Source organism: Bubalus bubalis, chromosome 4, assembly GCF_019923935.1.
Source record: "Bubalus bubalis isolate 160015118507 breed Murrah chromosome 4, NDDB_SH_1, whole genome shotgun sequence".
NCBI lineage: Eukaryota > Metazoa > Chordata > Mammalia > Artiodactyla > Bovidae > Bubalus > Bubalus bubalis.
Window position 1 is genome coordinate 121,000,766 of NC_059160.1, and position 13,825 is coordinate 121,014,590.

The following is a 13,825-nucleotide window of genomic DNA, read 5'->3' on the forward strand; positions in this document are numbered from 1 at the left end:
GATGTAGAGTGACCACTACTCCCAAGGCCAGCTCCTCTGGTCCAGTGACCAGAACTCTCTACATGGGAATAATGCTTAGGAAACCCCAGTGACTGTCATGTGAAAGGCAATCCTGGTTCCACGGGCACCTCTGAGAACTACAACATCACTTTTGCACATTTCACAGTCTTTCTTTCATGTGGTCACCACCCCCAGAAACTGTTTAGTATCAGTGCTACTGAACTGCAGTCTGATGCTCATCATCGAAAGCTAATATTTCAGAGGCAAGTGTAGTAGAAAGAAAAGCTTGCTTTATTCTGGAGGCCTGCGACCTGCAGAGAAAGCACACTCATATCCAAAGGCCAATCCCCCTGCCAATCAGATGGCAAGAGCTTTGAAAGGGAGCTTCAGGGATGCACAGGCAGAGGGAGAGGTTATTAGGTTGGTGCAAAAGCAATTTCAGCTTTGGACCTTGAAGTTTAAATCATTACAACTAGGCTCAAACACATCTTTATTAATCAAAGCCATTATAATCAGCACATTTTTTCCAACAAGAAATGTTTGTTTATTCCTGTAGCATAAAAATCTGAGCCTTGGGATTTGATGCACTCTTGGAAAGCATTTTCTGCCTCCTTCTGCTTGTGTATGTGTTTGCCCTGCAAAAAGCCTCTGAGATGCTTGAAGACGTAGTAGTTCGCTGGCGAGAAGTCAGGTGAATATGGCAGATGAGGCAAAACTTTGTAGCCCAATTTGTTCAACTTTTGAAGCATTGCTTGTGGAATGTACGGTTGGGTGTTATTGTGGGAAAGAATTGGGCCCTTTCTGTTGAACAATGCTGGCTGCAGGCATTGCGGTTTTCAGTGCAGCTCATTGATTTCCTGAGCGTACTCCTCAGGTGTAATGGTTTCACCAGAATTCAGAAAGCTGTAGTGGGTCAGATCAGCAGTAGTGGACCAGCTGATCCACTGCTGATACTGGTCTGCTGATCCAGTGTCACAGTGGGTCAGCTCTAGTGGATCAGCAGATAACCAAATAGTGATTATGATCGCTTTTATGGTGCTAAAAGGGTCTGGCTTTGGGAAGTGCTTTGAAGCTTCTTCTTGGTCCAATCACTGAGCTAGTCATTGCCGGTTGTCATATAAAATCCACTTTTCATTGCACGTCACAATCCAATTGAGAAATGGTTCATTGTTGTTGTGCAGGATAAGAGAAGATGACACTTCAAAATGATGATTTTTTTTTTATTTATAGTCAGCTCATGAGGCATCCACTTATTGAACTTTTTCACCTTTTCAATTTGCTTCAAATGCCAAATGACCAAATGGTCAACGTTGAGTTCTTTGGCACCTCCTCATGTAGTTGTAAGAGGATCCGCTTCAACAATGGCTCTCAACTGTTGTTTGTCAACTTCCAATGGCTGGCCATTGTGCTCATCTTCAAGGCTCTCATCTCCTTTGCAAAACTTCTTGAACCACCAATGCACTGTACATTTGTTAGCAGTTCCTGGGCCAAACGCATTGCTGATGTTGCAAGTTGTCTCTCCTGCTTTATGATGCATTTTGAACTCAAATAAGAAAATCACTCAAATTTTCTTTTTGTCTAACATCATTTCCATAGTCTAAAATACATATAAAATAAAAGAAAGTAGTAAGTCATTAGCAAAAAACATAGAGCAAGAAATGCACATTAAAATGGTATGTAATATAACTACATTTATTTAAGGATGTATTCCAATATTAGCAAATTTCAACAATGCCAAACTGCAATTACTTTTGCACCAATCTAATACATGCAGAAACAGCACAACAGGGTCCGATGGTCATCTTGAAATCAGTCATGCAGTGGTCTGATCAGGGTCATCTTGATTGTTTTCAGTACAGTTCATCTTTGGTTCCAGGGTCAATTTGTACCCATTACTTGGAATTGTGGCAGCTTATGTCATGGCCACAGTCTGGTCATCATGTAGTTAACTTCTTCCACCTGCTGGGAGTTTCAGTATCTATAAGACAGCTCACAGAACATGGCTCAGACTATTACCTATAATCCTTAAGGAGGACCTAAAGTCTTTGACTTTGTTTAATGATTCCAGACAAACATCTATTTCTGCTTTATTGACTAAAGCCTTTGACTGTGAGGATCACAATAAACTGTGGAAAATTCTGAAAGAGAAGAGAATACCAGACCACCTGATCTGCCTCTTGAGAAACCTATATGCAGGTCAGGAAGCAACAGTTAGAACTGGACATGGAACAACAGACTGGTTCCAAATAGGGTAAGGAGTATGTCAAGGCTGTATATTGTCACCCTGCTTATTTAACTTATATGCAGAGTACATCAGAGAAACGCTGGGCTGGAAGAGGCACGAGCTGGAATCAAGATTGCCGGGAGAAATATCAATCACCTCAGATATGCAGATGACACCACCCTTATGGGCACAAAGTGAAGAGGAACTAAGAAGCCTCTTGATGAAAGTGAAAGAGGAGAGTGAAAAAGTTGGCTTAAAGCTCAACATGCAGAAAACTGAGATCATGGCATCTGGTTCCATCACTTCATGGGAAATAGATGGGGAAACAGTGGAAACAGTGTCAGACTTTATTTTTCTGGGCTCCAAAATCACTGCAGATGGTGATTGCAGCTATGAAATTAAAAGACGCTTACTCCTTGGAAGGAAAGTTATGACCAGCCTAGATAGTATATTCAAAAGCAGAGACATTACTTTGCCAACAAAGGTCCACCTAGTCAAGGCTATGGTTTTTCCAGTGGTCATGTATGGATGTGAGAGTTGGACTGTGAAGAAAGCTGAGCACTGAAGAACTTATGCTTTTGAACTGTGGTGTTGGAGAAAACTCTTGAGAGTCCCTTGGGCTGCAAGGAGATCCAACCAGTCCATTCTGAAGGAGATCAGTCCTGGGTGTTCTTTGGAAGGAATGATGCTAAAGCTGAAACTCCAGTACTTTGGCTACCTAATGTGAAGCGTTGACTCATTGGAAAAGACTCTGATGCTGGGAGAGATTGGGGGCAGGAGGAGAAGGGGACGACAGAGGATGAGATGGCTGGATGGCATCACTGACTCAATGGATGTGAATTTGAATGAACTCCGGGAGTTGGTGATGGACAGGGAGGCCTGGCGTGCTGCAATTCATGGGGTCCCAAAGAGTCAGACACAACTGAGTGATTGAACTGAACTAAATGATTATCATTATACCATCCTGTTTGACTACCTTCTTTGCTTCTGCAATTTCTCACTTCTCTTATTAAATTTGTTCTTTGGCTGAAGTTTTTTCTACAGACAAGAGGCAGGCAGATAACATGTGGTGGAGAGGGTGGTGTCTGTTCTAGGAAGACTCCATAGGGTCCTGTTGTGTTTCATCAGGATAAGCCATTAAGAAACTTACAAGCAGAGGCAGGGTCAAGCAAGAGGCTCAGGACTCTGCACCCAGCAACAGAGCCACCCTTAATGAGGGGTCCTTGCTGCTCATTCATGTTGGCTAACCTCCAGCTGCTTTTGCCACCCTATGCCAATTCCAGAAGTTGCAGCCCTGGGCCTGCTTGGAGGAGTGGCTCTGATTGTAGGTGACAAGGATGCAAGTGGACCCAGAGTCCTGGGAATCACCATGCTGCCCACCTCACCAGAGTGCCATCAAAGCAAATCTTTTCAGCTTCTCTCTGAGCTGCAGCCCAGACACAGAGCATCAGCTTGTGGAAACTCCCCAAATGAACTGTGACATATCAACAGAGCTAAAGGGGATAACTTCCAAGGACAGTACCAGGCAGAGAGAAAATAGAAATGACAAATGAGGCAAGACAGAAAAGGAGAAAAGCATGCAGGTGGGCTGGCCACACGAGTGCCCTCAGAGGCAGGGCTGGTCTATGGCCTGAGCCCTCTCTGCCTTCTGTCCTCAGGGCAGAGGTACTGCTGGATGAGAGGGGGCCGTACTCTATGTCCTTCTCCAGTACAATGGGGGATGTTTTCCCACAAGAATCTATATTTGGAACCATCCAGCCTGTCAGAGGACAATGCTGTGTGGGAGGGAAGCCAGCCTGGTGGTGGTGAGAGCAAAGCAGTCAGAAGTCCACAGCATCCAGTGGTCATGCTCCAGGGTAGCCTCCCCGTTTCCCGCCAGCTCCTCCAACAAGTCTTATGGTGATCCAAGTCAAGGCATCGGTGCCCGGTGATGGCGGGGTAGTTGACAGCAAACTCCCAGGAGGGAATCACATCTTAGCAGGAGGGAACCACACCTTGCACATAGTAGATGGTCAATAAAACATTTCATGAATCCCCTTATGGGTTCTGTCATATCTGGGAATAATTCAGGAATTAATGCATCTAGGAGGTACCCTGACAGTCCATGGTCTACTTATATTAATAACTTCCAATGGTTTAAGTTATAAAACCTAGGTGTACTCCAATCCCAGATTCTTCTATTTTTTCCCACTCAGTCTAATCCTTCTTTTCAATCCTGACATATCCTCTCCTCTCATTTTCTTCTTTGTCTCTTGTTTCTTCAACTGAGCACCAGTAAAATAGATTTGGTGTGAATAAAAATTGTGGCAATTTATTTTGATAGAGGAAAATAACTGCAGTTAGATCCCTGATAAGACTTACCAAGTCTAAGGAGACACACCATAAGTGATCATCAGAAAGTTTTTTTGTTGTTTTCAATTCTCTCACAGGTCCAAAAATTGGAGCTCTGAGATGGCTTCTCAGTGGGAAATCAGCCATAACACTATTCCCTCTGGTGTGAGTACACTGTTGCCACACAGCAGCTTCTCACTTCTTCCTACTGCAAACACACTTAGTGCTGCTGGAAATAGTTCTTTCTCTCCTCTCCCAGCACAGAGATGTGTATGTGTTCTATACACAGTAGGCATGTGCATTTTATATGTATAGTGTTATACATATATATAGATGTTTAGTGGATAAGTTGTGTCTGACTCTTTCTGGGGCCCCACGGGACTGTAGCCCACCAGGTGACTCTGTCCATAAGATTTTCCAGGCAAGAATATTGGAGTGGGTTATCATTTCCTTCTCCAGGGGATCTTCTTCTTGACTCAGGGCTCTAACCCTTGTCTCCTGAATTACAGGCAGATTCTTTACTCCTGAGCCACAAGGGAAGCCTATTCCACCCAGGGAATATATATATTTACTACACCACACCAAAAATCTTCTCTCAGGTCTAATTTAAGTAACACAATTTACCAAATAACTATAATCACAAACTACTTGAGAGAAGGAAAGATACAGAACACTAATGAAATATGTGATGCTTATTTCTTTTTAAAGAAGTACCAGAAGAGGAAAGGTCATTTGGCACACTTCCAGTGGAACCACACAATTTCTAAATTTTGTACATGCTTTTAGGAGAAGAAAACTGTCAAAGATGAGGCAGGAGGAAAACTTCTGTCAGTCACTTGATGATTATGATCACAGGAGAAATGTGTGATTACTGCCTTAAATTTCTTACTAAAATTCTAATTAAGAGACCTGGGTTTTGGCTTTAAAAAAAAAGACTTAAACTGCCAGTTAGCTTACTCATGTAATTCTGATATTTTTCAGTAAAAGTTGGGTTCCTCTGAAAAACTAGAATTTAGACCATTTTTTTAAACCTTTGTCCACCCCGGGTAGATAGGTAGTTTTCAATGGATTTGGTATCATATACTTGTTTTATTAAAATCCTAAGTTCTACTGAATGACTGGTTCTCTTGATATCTGGGTTTGGCAGTATTCCTACCTTGGAAGCTTCAATGATTCCTGAAGCTTCTCAATGGGCCATAAAAGGAGAGAATAAATGTGGCAAGGTGGCATATGATATAGCTGTATTGTGAATTCTTATAAACATATTTCTGAATGAGTGTATTACCTTCTTTGAGTCAGAATCTATTTCATTTAGGAAACACTTTTCCCAGGAATTTTGACTGCAGCCTACCAGGATCCTCCGTCCATGGGATTTTCCAGACAAGAATACTGGAGTGGGTTGCCATTGCCTTCTCCGAGGAAACATTAGACTACTTTAAAATGTATAGATGCCCTGTTCTCTCAGAAATACAAACTGTTCCTTTGTGTTGTGCCTTTCAGACTTTGCAGGAGTGGAGTAGGGTTGTTTCCTCTTCGTTGCTGACCTCTGCTCAGCACTATCTCCGCTTCCTTCCCTGAAGGCATTTCCTCGCTGGCCCGCCCCCCGCGCCTGTCCCCGCTGAGGCCGCTCTGTCCTTCTTTTGGAGCGTTCACTTGGTCCTTTCTCGCCTCCTCCCACCTCTGGGCGCGGCTCCTTCCCCTCCCCACTCTGGAAAGGGCGCTTCGTCACCCAGACGAAGCAAAGGCCTTCCCGAGAAGTGGTTAACTTCACTTAACAAAGGAGAACTGGTTCCTCAAATGCAGAACGCACACTTTTCAGTTTAGATCTCAGATCGAGGAGGGAACCCGGCTTCACTAAGGCCTCGCCCGCCGCGGGTGGAGCGGGAGCGCGCTTTGCGCTCGGGACCCCAGGCCAGCACCACGGTCAGCGCCCTGCCGGAGGCGCGCCCTGGCCACCCGAGCACCGCCGCGGCGCCTCCGGCAGATAGCCCTGCACAGGGGACACGCCAGAGGTCAAGTCGGGCCACGGCGCAGGTGCCAGTCTGAGGAATAGATCTGAGCCAGAAGGGAGGGCAGTGAGCTGCGGAAGACTTAACTCACGGCCTTGTAAGGTCTGCACTCATTTAGAGTATTGTGAAAAGTGACGGAGGAAGACGGAGTCCCTTTTACTCCCCTATCCCCACAGCTCCCCGCCCCCGCAAATAAACACAACAGACAACTTTACGCAGCAAAACAGAACGGCTGAGTTTAATGCTTCAAGTTTTCCATTTCCTTCCACAGAGCTTCGTTTTAAAAATAACAAAATGAGGTAAACAATGTATGTACACATTATAAACAGTGTGTCAGTTTGCGGCAGCGGCAACGCTGATGGTTGGAGAGCAGCTGCTGCGCGGTGGCTCGAGGTCAGCCGCCTGCGCCGCGAGCAGATTTGTCGTCCTGGGGAGAAGTCGCGGCTGTCGGAGAGGCGTCTAGAAGCATTTGCGGTGGACGATGGAGGGGCCGGCCTCGTCGTACTCCTGCTTGGTGATCCACATCTGCTGGAAGGTGGACAGCGAAGCCAGGATGGAGCCACCGATCCACACGGAATACTTGCGCTCAGGTGGGGCGATGATCTGTAAGACAGAGAGGACCTGTCAGGCGCGCGGTCGCGGCCGGGGAGCCCCTCACAGGAAGGGGCTTGGGGGAGGGCGCCACCCACCTTGATCTTCATGGTGCTGGGGGCCAGGGCGGTGATCTCCTTCTGCATGCGGTCGGCGATGCCCGGGTACATGGTGGTGCCTCCAGACATGACGTTGTTGGCATACAGGTCCTTCCTGATGTCGATGTCGCACTTCATGATGCTGTTGTAGGTGGTCTCATGGATGCCCGCCGATTCCATGCCTGGGGGCCACGGAGGGGAGCGTGAGACAGAGGGCGGGAAGCCCGGGGGGCCCGCGGGGCTGGCACTGGCCGGATGGAGGGTGCCCGGGGCTCACCGATGAACGAGGGCTGGAAGAGCGTCTCCGGGCAGCGGAAGCGCTCGTTGCCGATGGTGATGACCTGACCGTCGGGCAACTCGTAGCTCTTCTCCAGGGAGGAGGAGGAGGCGGCGGTGGCCATTTCGTTCTCAAAGTCCAAGGCCACGTAGCACAGCTTCTCTTTGATGTCGCGCACGATCTCGCGCTCGGCTGCGGGGAGCGGGACGGGAGAGGAGCCCTCAGCGCGGGGTCCCAGGGACAGCGCACAGTCTGTCGGCCCGCCCGCCTGGGGAGCCCGGGGCGCCGCGCACCTGTGGTCACGAAGGAGTAGCCACGCTCGGTGAGGATCTTCATCAGGTAGTCGGTGAGATCGCGGCCAGCCAGGTCCAGACGCATGATGGCGTGCGGCAGCGCGTAGCCCTCATAGATGGGCACATTGTGGGTGACGCCGTCGCCGGAGTCCAGCACAATACCTGCGCGAGGGTAGGGTCGAGGATGAGCGGCTGGGCTCTGCTAGGCGCTCGGGGAGGGGCAAGGCTTTCGGGAAGACGGGGCGGGGGCTTCTGGGCTCTCACCGGTGGTACGGCCGGAGGCGTAGAGGGACAGCACGGCCTGGATGGCCACGTACATGGCCGGAACGTTGAAGGTCTCAAACATGATCTGGGTCATCTTCTCGCGGTTAGCCTTGGGGTTGAGGGGGGCCTCGGTGAGCAGGGTGGGGTGCTCCTCGGGGGCTACGCGGAGCTCGTTGTAGAAGGTGTGGTGCCAGATCTTCTCCATGTCGTCCCAGTTGGTGATGATGCCGTGCTCAATGGGGTACTTGAGAGTCAGGATACCCCTCTTGCTCTGCGCCTCGTCGCCCACGTAGGAATCTTTCTGCCCCATGCCCACCATGACGCCCTGCGGAGCGGATATACCAAGCTCTAATTACCGAGGTTCCCAGTGGAGCGGGGCTAGGCCGCGTGGGGACCCGGCCAGGCTCCCTCCGGGAACTGGCAGCCTGACCTGGTGACGAGGGCGGCCCACGATGGACGGGAACACGGCCCTAGGGGCGTCGTCGCCGGCGAAGCCGGCTTTCACCAGGCCAGAGCCATTGTCGCACACGAGGGCGGTGGTCTCGTCTTCGTCACACATGGTATCTGGTTTCTGCAAGGACAGGAATGCCATGGAGACGCTCAGTGTTTCAGGCAAGAGGCCCCGCTGGCTCGAGCGCCCTCCCTCCCCGGGGACCTTTGGACACCTCCAGCCTCCAGCCCCCAGCCCGGCGCCATCCTGCGGGGGAAGCAATCAAAGCCGCGCCGGCAGAGCTTCGCTGATGGGAGCTCTGCTGCGAGGAGACCACAGAGAGCGTTTCTCCATCTGGGAACTCAGGACACACAGACCCTAGACTTCTCTGCCTTCGCTGCAGGCACCGCCCTCTCCGCCCCTCCCTGGCATCTCATGGGGGTCAAGGTCCGCTAACCCTGATTTCTGGGCCACTGTGAGGGTGGAAGGAGACGCCGTGGAAAGGGCTTGGGCACTCCACCAGGACACGAATGGCTTATTTTGGACCTCCATGGCACTTCAGACTCACAGCCGAAGCGCCCTTGGAACTGATGGCGAGCCAGGGGAAATTGTCCCTTCTACTGTCCTTTGGTTCTGTTGGGAAGGAACTGCCCTGGGGAGGACTAAAGCAAAACCTTTCATCTACCTCGGCACGCACGAAGTGTCAAGGAGAGCTGCCCCAAAGGGCTGGGAATAAATTTGGAGATCTTTCCAAAGGACCCGGCTCCCTGTCTCTTCTTTCAAGCACACGTGACTCGGGCCAGAGGCGCGGCTCACAGGACGCGGGGCTGGGGCTGATGCAGTGAGGGGGCCGCGCTCTGCCTGGAGTTCTCCAGGCTGCGGCGGTGGGGCACGTCCTTCTGTCCCCACCCCGTCCCTGCCTACCTGGGCGGGTGGCTACACCTGCGGCTCTCCGGCTCCGGTCCCGGTCACCGTGGGAAGGAAGCGAGACTTCTCTCGGCGCTGTCCGCTGCGGTGGCCGCTCGTCCCCCTGCTCAGGTTTTATATAGCCCTCGGGCGCTCCCCTCGCGCCGCCCCGCAGGAATGTCGCTCCCCTTCTCGAGCCATATTTGGGTGTCGGGCACTAGAGCCCCCTCCCCCGACCAGTTCAAGGCCTGGGTCCCCGCCCGGGTCCCCTGCGCTGACCAAAGAAGGAGAGGCCTGGCCTGAGCCCAGGTAACACGGGCCGGGCCGTATATGGAGTGTCTGCCCGCTGGTCCGCCCCTCCCGACCCCGCCCAGTTGCCTGGCGGAGGGGCTGGGGTGCGGCGAGGGTCACCGAGTGTTCGGGGTGCGCCAGTGAGCCTGCGCCCGGGCTGCACCTGTCCGCAGCCGCCCCGCCCCCGGGCATTCGGTGTTCTCGGAGCCTCGGGAAGGTGCGCCCACATTTCACCTCTTCTTCGGGTTCTTTACCCCTACCCCCCACCTCCAACTCCTTAAGTGTAACTCCACCGAGGAGGACTCTATATCCTAGTGGTGGGGCCAAGAGGACCGGAGATGGAGTCACTCCCGGAGTCCCGGGCAGGGGAGGCAGGCGATCCCTCCCCCAAGACTCCCAGCGAACTCGGTCTCTCCCCCAACCCCGAGCTCCCCAATCCAGAGGGCTGACACCGTCGGCCCCCACCCCCAACGGAGAGGATCACCGGCGGCCGGCGGGCGCGCAGCTGTCGCGAGGACAACTGTGGAGAGTCGGGGAGGAGGCGCTGGGCTCCCGGCACAGGCCCCGCAGCGGCTCTCGCAGCCTCTGGCACCGAGCCAGGACCCCCAGAGCTGCCCGTCTCGGGGACATGTTGTGGGCTCGGGAGCTCCTAAAGGGAGTGAAGTTGAGTGACTAACTGGCCGGCTCTGGAGTATGGCAGGCCGAGCTGAGCACCCTACTCCCGCATCCTTGGCGGGGCTCACCGACTTCCCAGTCCTGGGGAGGAAAGGCAAGGGTCATAGCCCTAGGGTGGGAACTGAGAGGTGCTCTTACTAGATGAAGCCTCAACCGTCTCTCCTCCCTGTAAAGAGGACAAGGGCATCGTGCTCTAGGATGGGCAAACCTTTCCCTTCTGCAAAGGCTGAACAAACTCATCGTTATATTTAGAGGGTGATGCCCAGCCAAGGCCAGCTGATTCCCAATCCACCTTGGAGAGTCACCGTCCACCAGAGCCTGCGGAGCGGTTCTATTTATACCGCTGATACACGGGGATCTGTCTTTCTGATTTTCTAGAAGGATTTGGATCTACTTATGGTAAAGGTGGAGTAGGGGTCAGAGGAGGTTATTAAGTTGGTGCTTCTCACTGTTTTTTCCCCTGAGGGGAACAGTTCTAACCTTGCTGTGGAAGGTACAAGGAGGAACAATTTTCTGCAATGAACTCAGGGACATGCTTTAAGGGGTGCATCAGTGATGTGGTGTGAGCCAGAATGGAACCACTCATTTTTCTGATGTACTCAAGTGTTCCCAGAATAGGAACTCGGTGGTGGAACTCAGCAACTGGGACAGGTGTGGGTCCTCGAAGAGGGATATAAAAGCATATAGGAAACCCTCCTCCCCAGCTGCACACTACTGCTGCTGCTGCTAAGTCGCTTCAGTCGTATCCGACTCTGTGCGACCCCATAGACGGCAGCCCACCAGGCTCCCCTGTCCCTGGGATTCTCCAGGCAAGAACACTGGAGTGGGTTGCCATTTCCTTCTCCAATGCATGAAAGTGAAAAGTGAAAGTGAAGTCGCTCAGTCGTGTCCAACTCCTAGCAACCCCGTGAACTGCAGCCCATCAGGCTCCTCCATCCATGGGATTTTTCAGGCAAGAGTACGGGAGCGGGTTGCCATTGCCTTCTCCGGCACACTACTGCAGACCTTCCTAAAAATGACCAAAGTCAATTACAAACTAGGGAGTTAGTATGGGGTCTCTAATGTGTATAAAGCCACCGTGCCTTCATATTCAGCTTTTTAAATTAGAGAATGAATGAATACTGGACAGAACTACATTTCAACACCTTGTGTCCTGCTGTGGCAGTGGGACATGGAGACACTAGGGAAAAACAATGTGGCAAATGCACTCTGTATACAGTGTAAGGGGAATAGCTTCAATTTTGGTCTTGAAGGTAGTCATTTACTGAATATGTAAATGTAATGAAGTATGTCATTTACTGAATACCTAAGAACTTGTTGACATCTTAAAGGGGAAGGAGGTTGTATTTTTCAAAACTCTTGCTCAGTGCAACTCTTCTCAGTGCAAGTTTTTGTAAGCTCAGGGTCTGTTAGATTTGAACACACATGCAAAGCTATGAATCAGGCTTTTGTAAGCTCAGGGTCTGTTAGATTTGAACACACATGAAAAGCTATGAATCAAGCACTCACAAGCTAGCAGAGACCTGATGGTACAGCAAACCCTGGGGAGGTGGGCCCTAAGAACACCAGTTGGCATGTCTGTTCTCTGCCCCGGGTCAGGCTGGTTGAAACAGTCCTGGAGGGCCACTCTGGGGTGGTTGAACTCTCATTGGCTCAGGAATGGCCCGAGGAGCAGGTGGAAGGCAGTCTCCATACATGTACGCTCTGGGGATCAACCCAGTGCCTTGCGTCTGAGTAAGCGGGTCACTGCCTGCACAGCCTTTTGAGAGTGACCCTGGAAAGGTCAGCCATGCAAGCTATGCTCAGAGGAGAACTCCTGCTTCCAGGTTTGCAGGGGCAGCTGCAGCTCGATCATCTGACAGGCCCATCTGCCACAGCTCAGCCCATGTGCTCCCTCCCATCCCCTCAGCCACATCCCTCACCTCTTCCCGTTTGTGGATCCCAGCCTTGTGCTGTTGGTTTCTGACCTATTTAGACATGAACTTTTAAAATGCTTATGTTTTCATATTGTTCCATTAATCCTGTGGCTATCTGGAGGTACGTGAGACAGGTACTAGTTACACTAGCTTTAGACATAAGAAAACCAAGGTCCAAAGAGCCAGACATGTCCTGGGTACCATACTGCTTGGGACACACAGGGGCTTGGAAGACTCTCCCTTCCCTAGGAGTGGTTGGGCTACCTTCTGTCTCCCTCTAAACTTGTCCAACACTTGGTATGTTCTGGAATTTAACAGATCCTCAAGGGATCTTCTCCAGTGAAGAGCCAAAGACATCTTGAAGTCATGGCTTCACATGCAGCCATCCTGTCATCTCAAAAAAAAAAAAAAAAAAAAATAGTGAGGGGGGGCTGCCTGGCAACACAAAGTCAGAAACAGTCCAGCAACCAAGTGGGTAAAAGAAAAAACCCAAATTCGCTGTCCTCCTAAGCTACACATCTAAAAATGTGCAGTCAACTGTGGCAATCAGGAAGAGAGGACTTCGATCTTCTACTGATGGTTTTCTCAGCCTGAGACTTGCTCTGCTTTGTCATCTCTAAGGGACTGAAGACTCCACTAGAGCCATTCCTCCCCCTTCCCTCTACTGCATCTCCCCTTGCCACTTCCACACGTCAGCTGTAGTAAATCAGTTTAAAGGTTGCCCTTCAGTAAAGTTTTACAAACATTTGAGTGTACCTGTCCCTCTGATGGGCTATGTGACCTGGGGCAGGTGGCTTCCAGAGGCAATCAGCCTTCTTAACTGAGGATGCCACCTACTCTTTAAGACTGATTTGAGGGTTGAAACTAGGTAGGTGCATGGAATACACACAAAAAACAATGGTACACTATCTTTCTTCTAAAAGGGTTTGGAGGCGGTGAGAGGGATGAGGTGGTAAGGGTGAGCGAAGGACAATAAAAACCATTACAGCTGCTCACTGAGCACTTAGACAGGAGAAGCCAATGTGTTTTATGCACAAAGATTTTTGTAGAGATTTATTCCAGTATTTATTTAATGTGGTAAAAAATAAACCAACCCAACCCAAGACCAATAACCCAAGTGTTTTAAGACTGTTAAGAGACAGAGATCTGTTAAATAAATTATAATACAGCCATACGGTAAAGTGTCAGGCAGTCATTAAAAAAAAAATGTATCTTGAGGAATATTGAAGACATACATTCTTGAAGGGGGGAAGGTTAGTTCTTAGGAGGTTAAAAGAATCTTAGACATTACAATGATTTGTGGCTCCAAAGGCTGTGGTCCATAAAAAAGATATACAATATACCTGTGGTATAAATTTTCATGGAGGTGGGGATGAAGGGAACAGAGTGACTAAAGAAAATTGTCTTAAAAAGTCTCCTAAGGAGGAATGATAATGAAAAAGAAGGTTGAGAAATACTGGACTAAAGATACATAGAAATGCTCATAATCAGTCAGTTAGTTTAGTCACTCAGTCGTGTCT

The 13,825-nt window shown here is 50.1% G+C and overlaps 1 protein-coding gene and 1 pseudogene across 1 annotated transcript; both read right to left on the minus strand.

Annotated features, from left to right (window-relative positions):
* Positions 1-493: 493 nt before the first annotated feature.
* Positions 494-1,594, minus strand: LOC123465650 (annotated as a pseudogene).
* Positions 1,595-6,774: 5,180 nt separating this feature from the next.
* Positions 6,775-9,598, minus strand: ACTA1 (actin alpha 1, skeletal muscle). The gene is made up of 7 exons (XM_006063054.3): positions 9,442-9,598; positions 8,518-8,658; positions 8,088-8,412; positions 7,824-7,985; positions 7,531-7,722; positions 7,254-7,435; positions 6,775-7,167 (listed from the first exon to the last, which is right to left on the minus strand). Exons 2-7 carry the CDS (start codon positions 8,644-8,646, stop codon positions 7,024-7,026), a joined length of 1,134 nt encoding a protein of 377 aa, XP_006063116.1. The 5' UTR covers positions 8,647-8,658; positions 9,442-9,598; the 3' UTR covers positions 6,775-7,023.
* Positions 9,599-13,825: the final 4,227 nt, after the last annotated feature.

Bases quoted from the DNA above. Each gene is read 5' to 3' on its own strand.
- ACTA1 (XM_006063054.3), bottom strand. From the start codon at position 8,646: ATGTGTGACGAAGACGAGACCACCGCCCTCGTGTGCGACAATGGCTCT. The intron at 7,723-7,823 runs GTGCGCGGCGCC...CGCTCCCCGCAG, and splicing joins CTACTCCTTCGTGACCACAG to CCGAGCGCGAGATCGTGCGC. The intron at 7,436-7,530 runs GTGAGCCCCGGG...CGTGGCCCCCAG, and splicing joins CTTCCAGCCCTCGTTCATCG to GCATGGAATCGGCGGGCATC.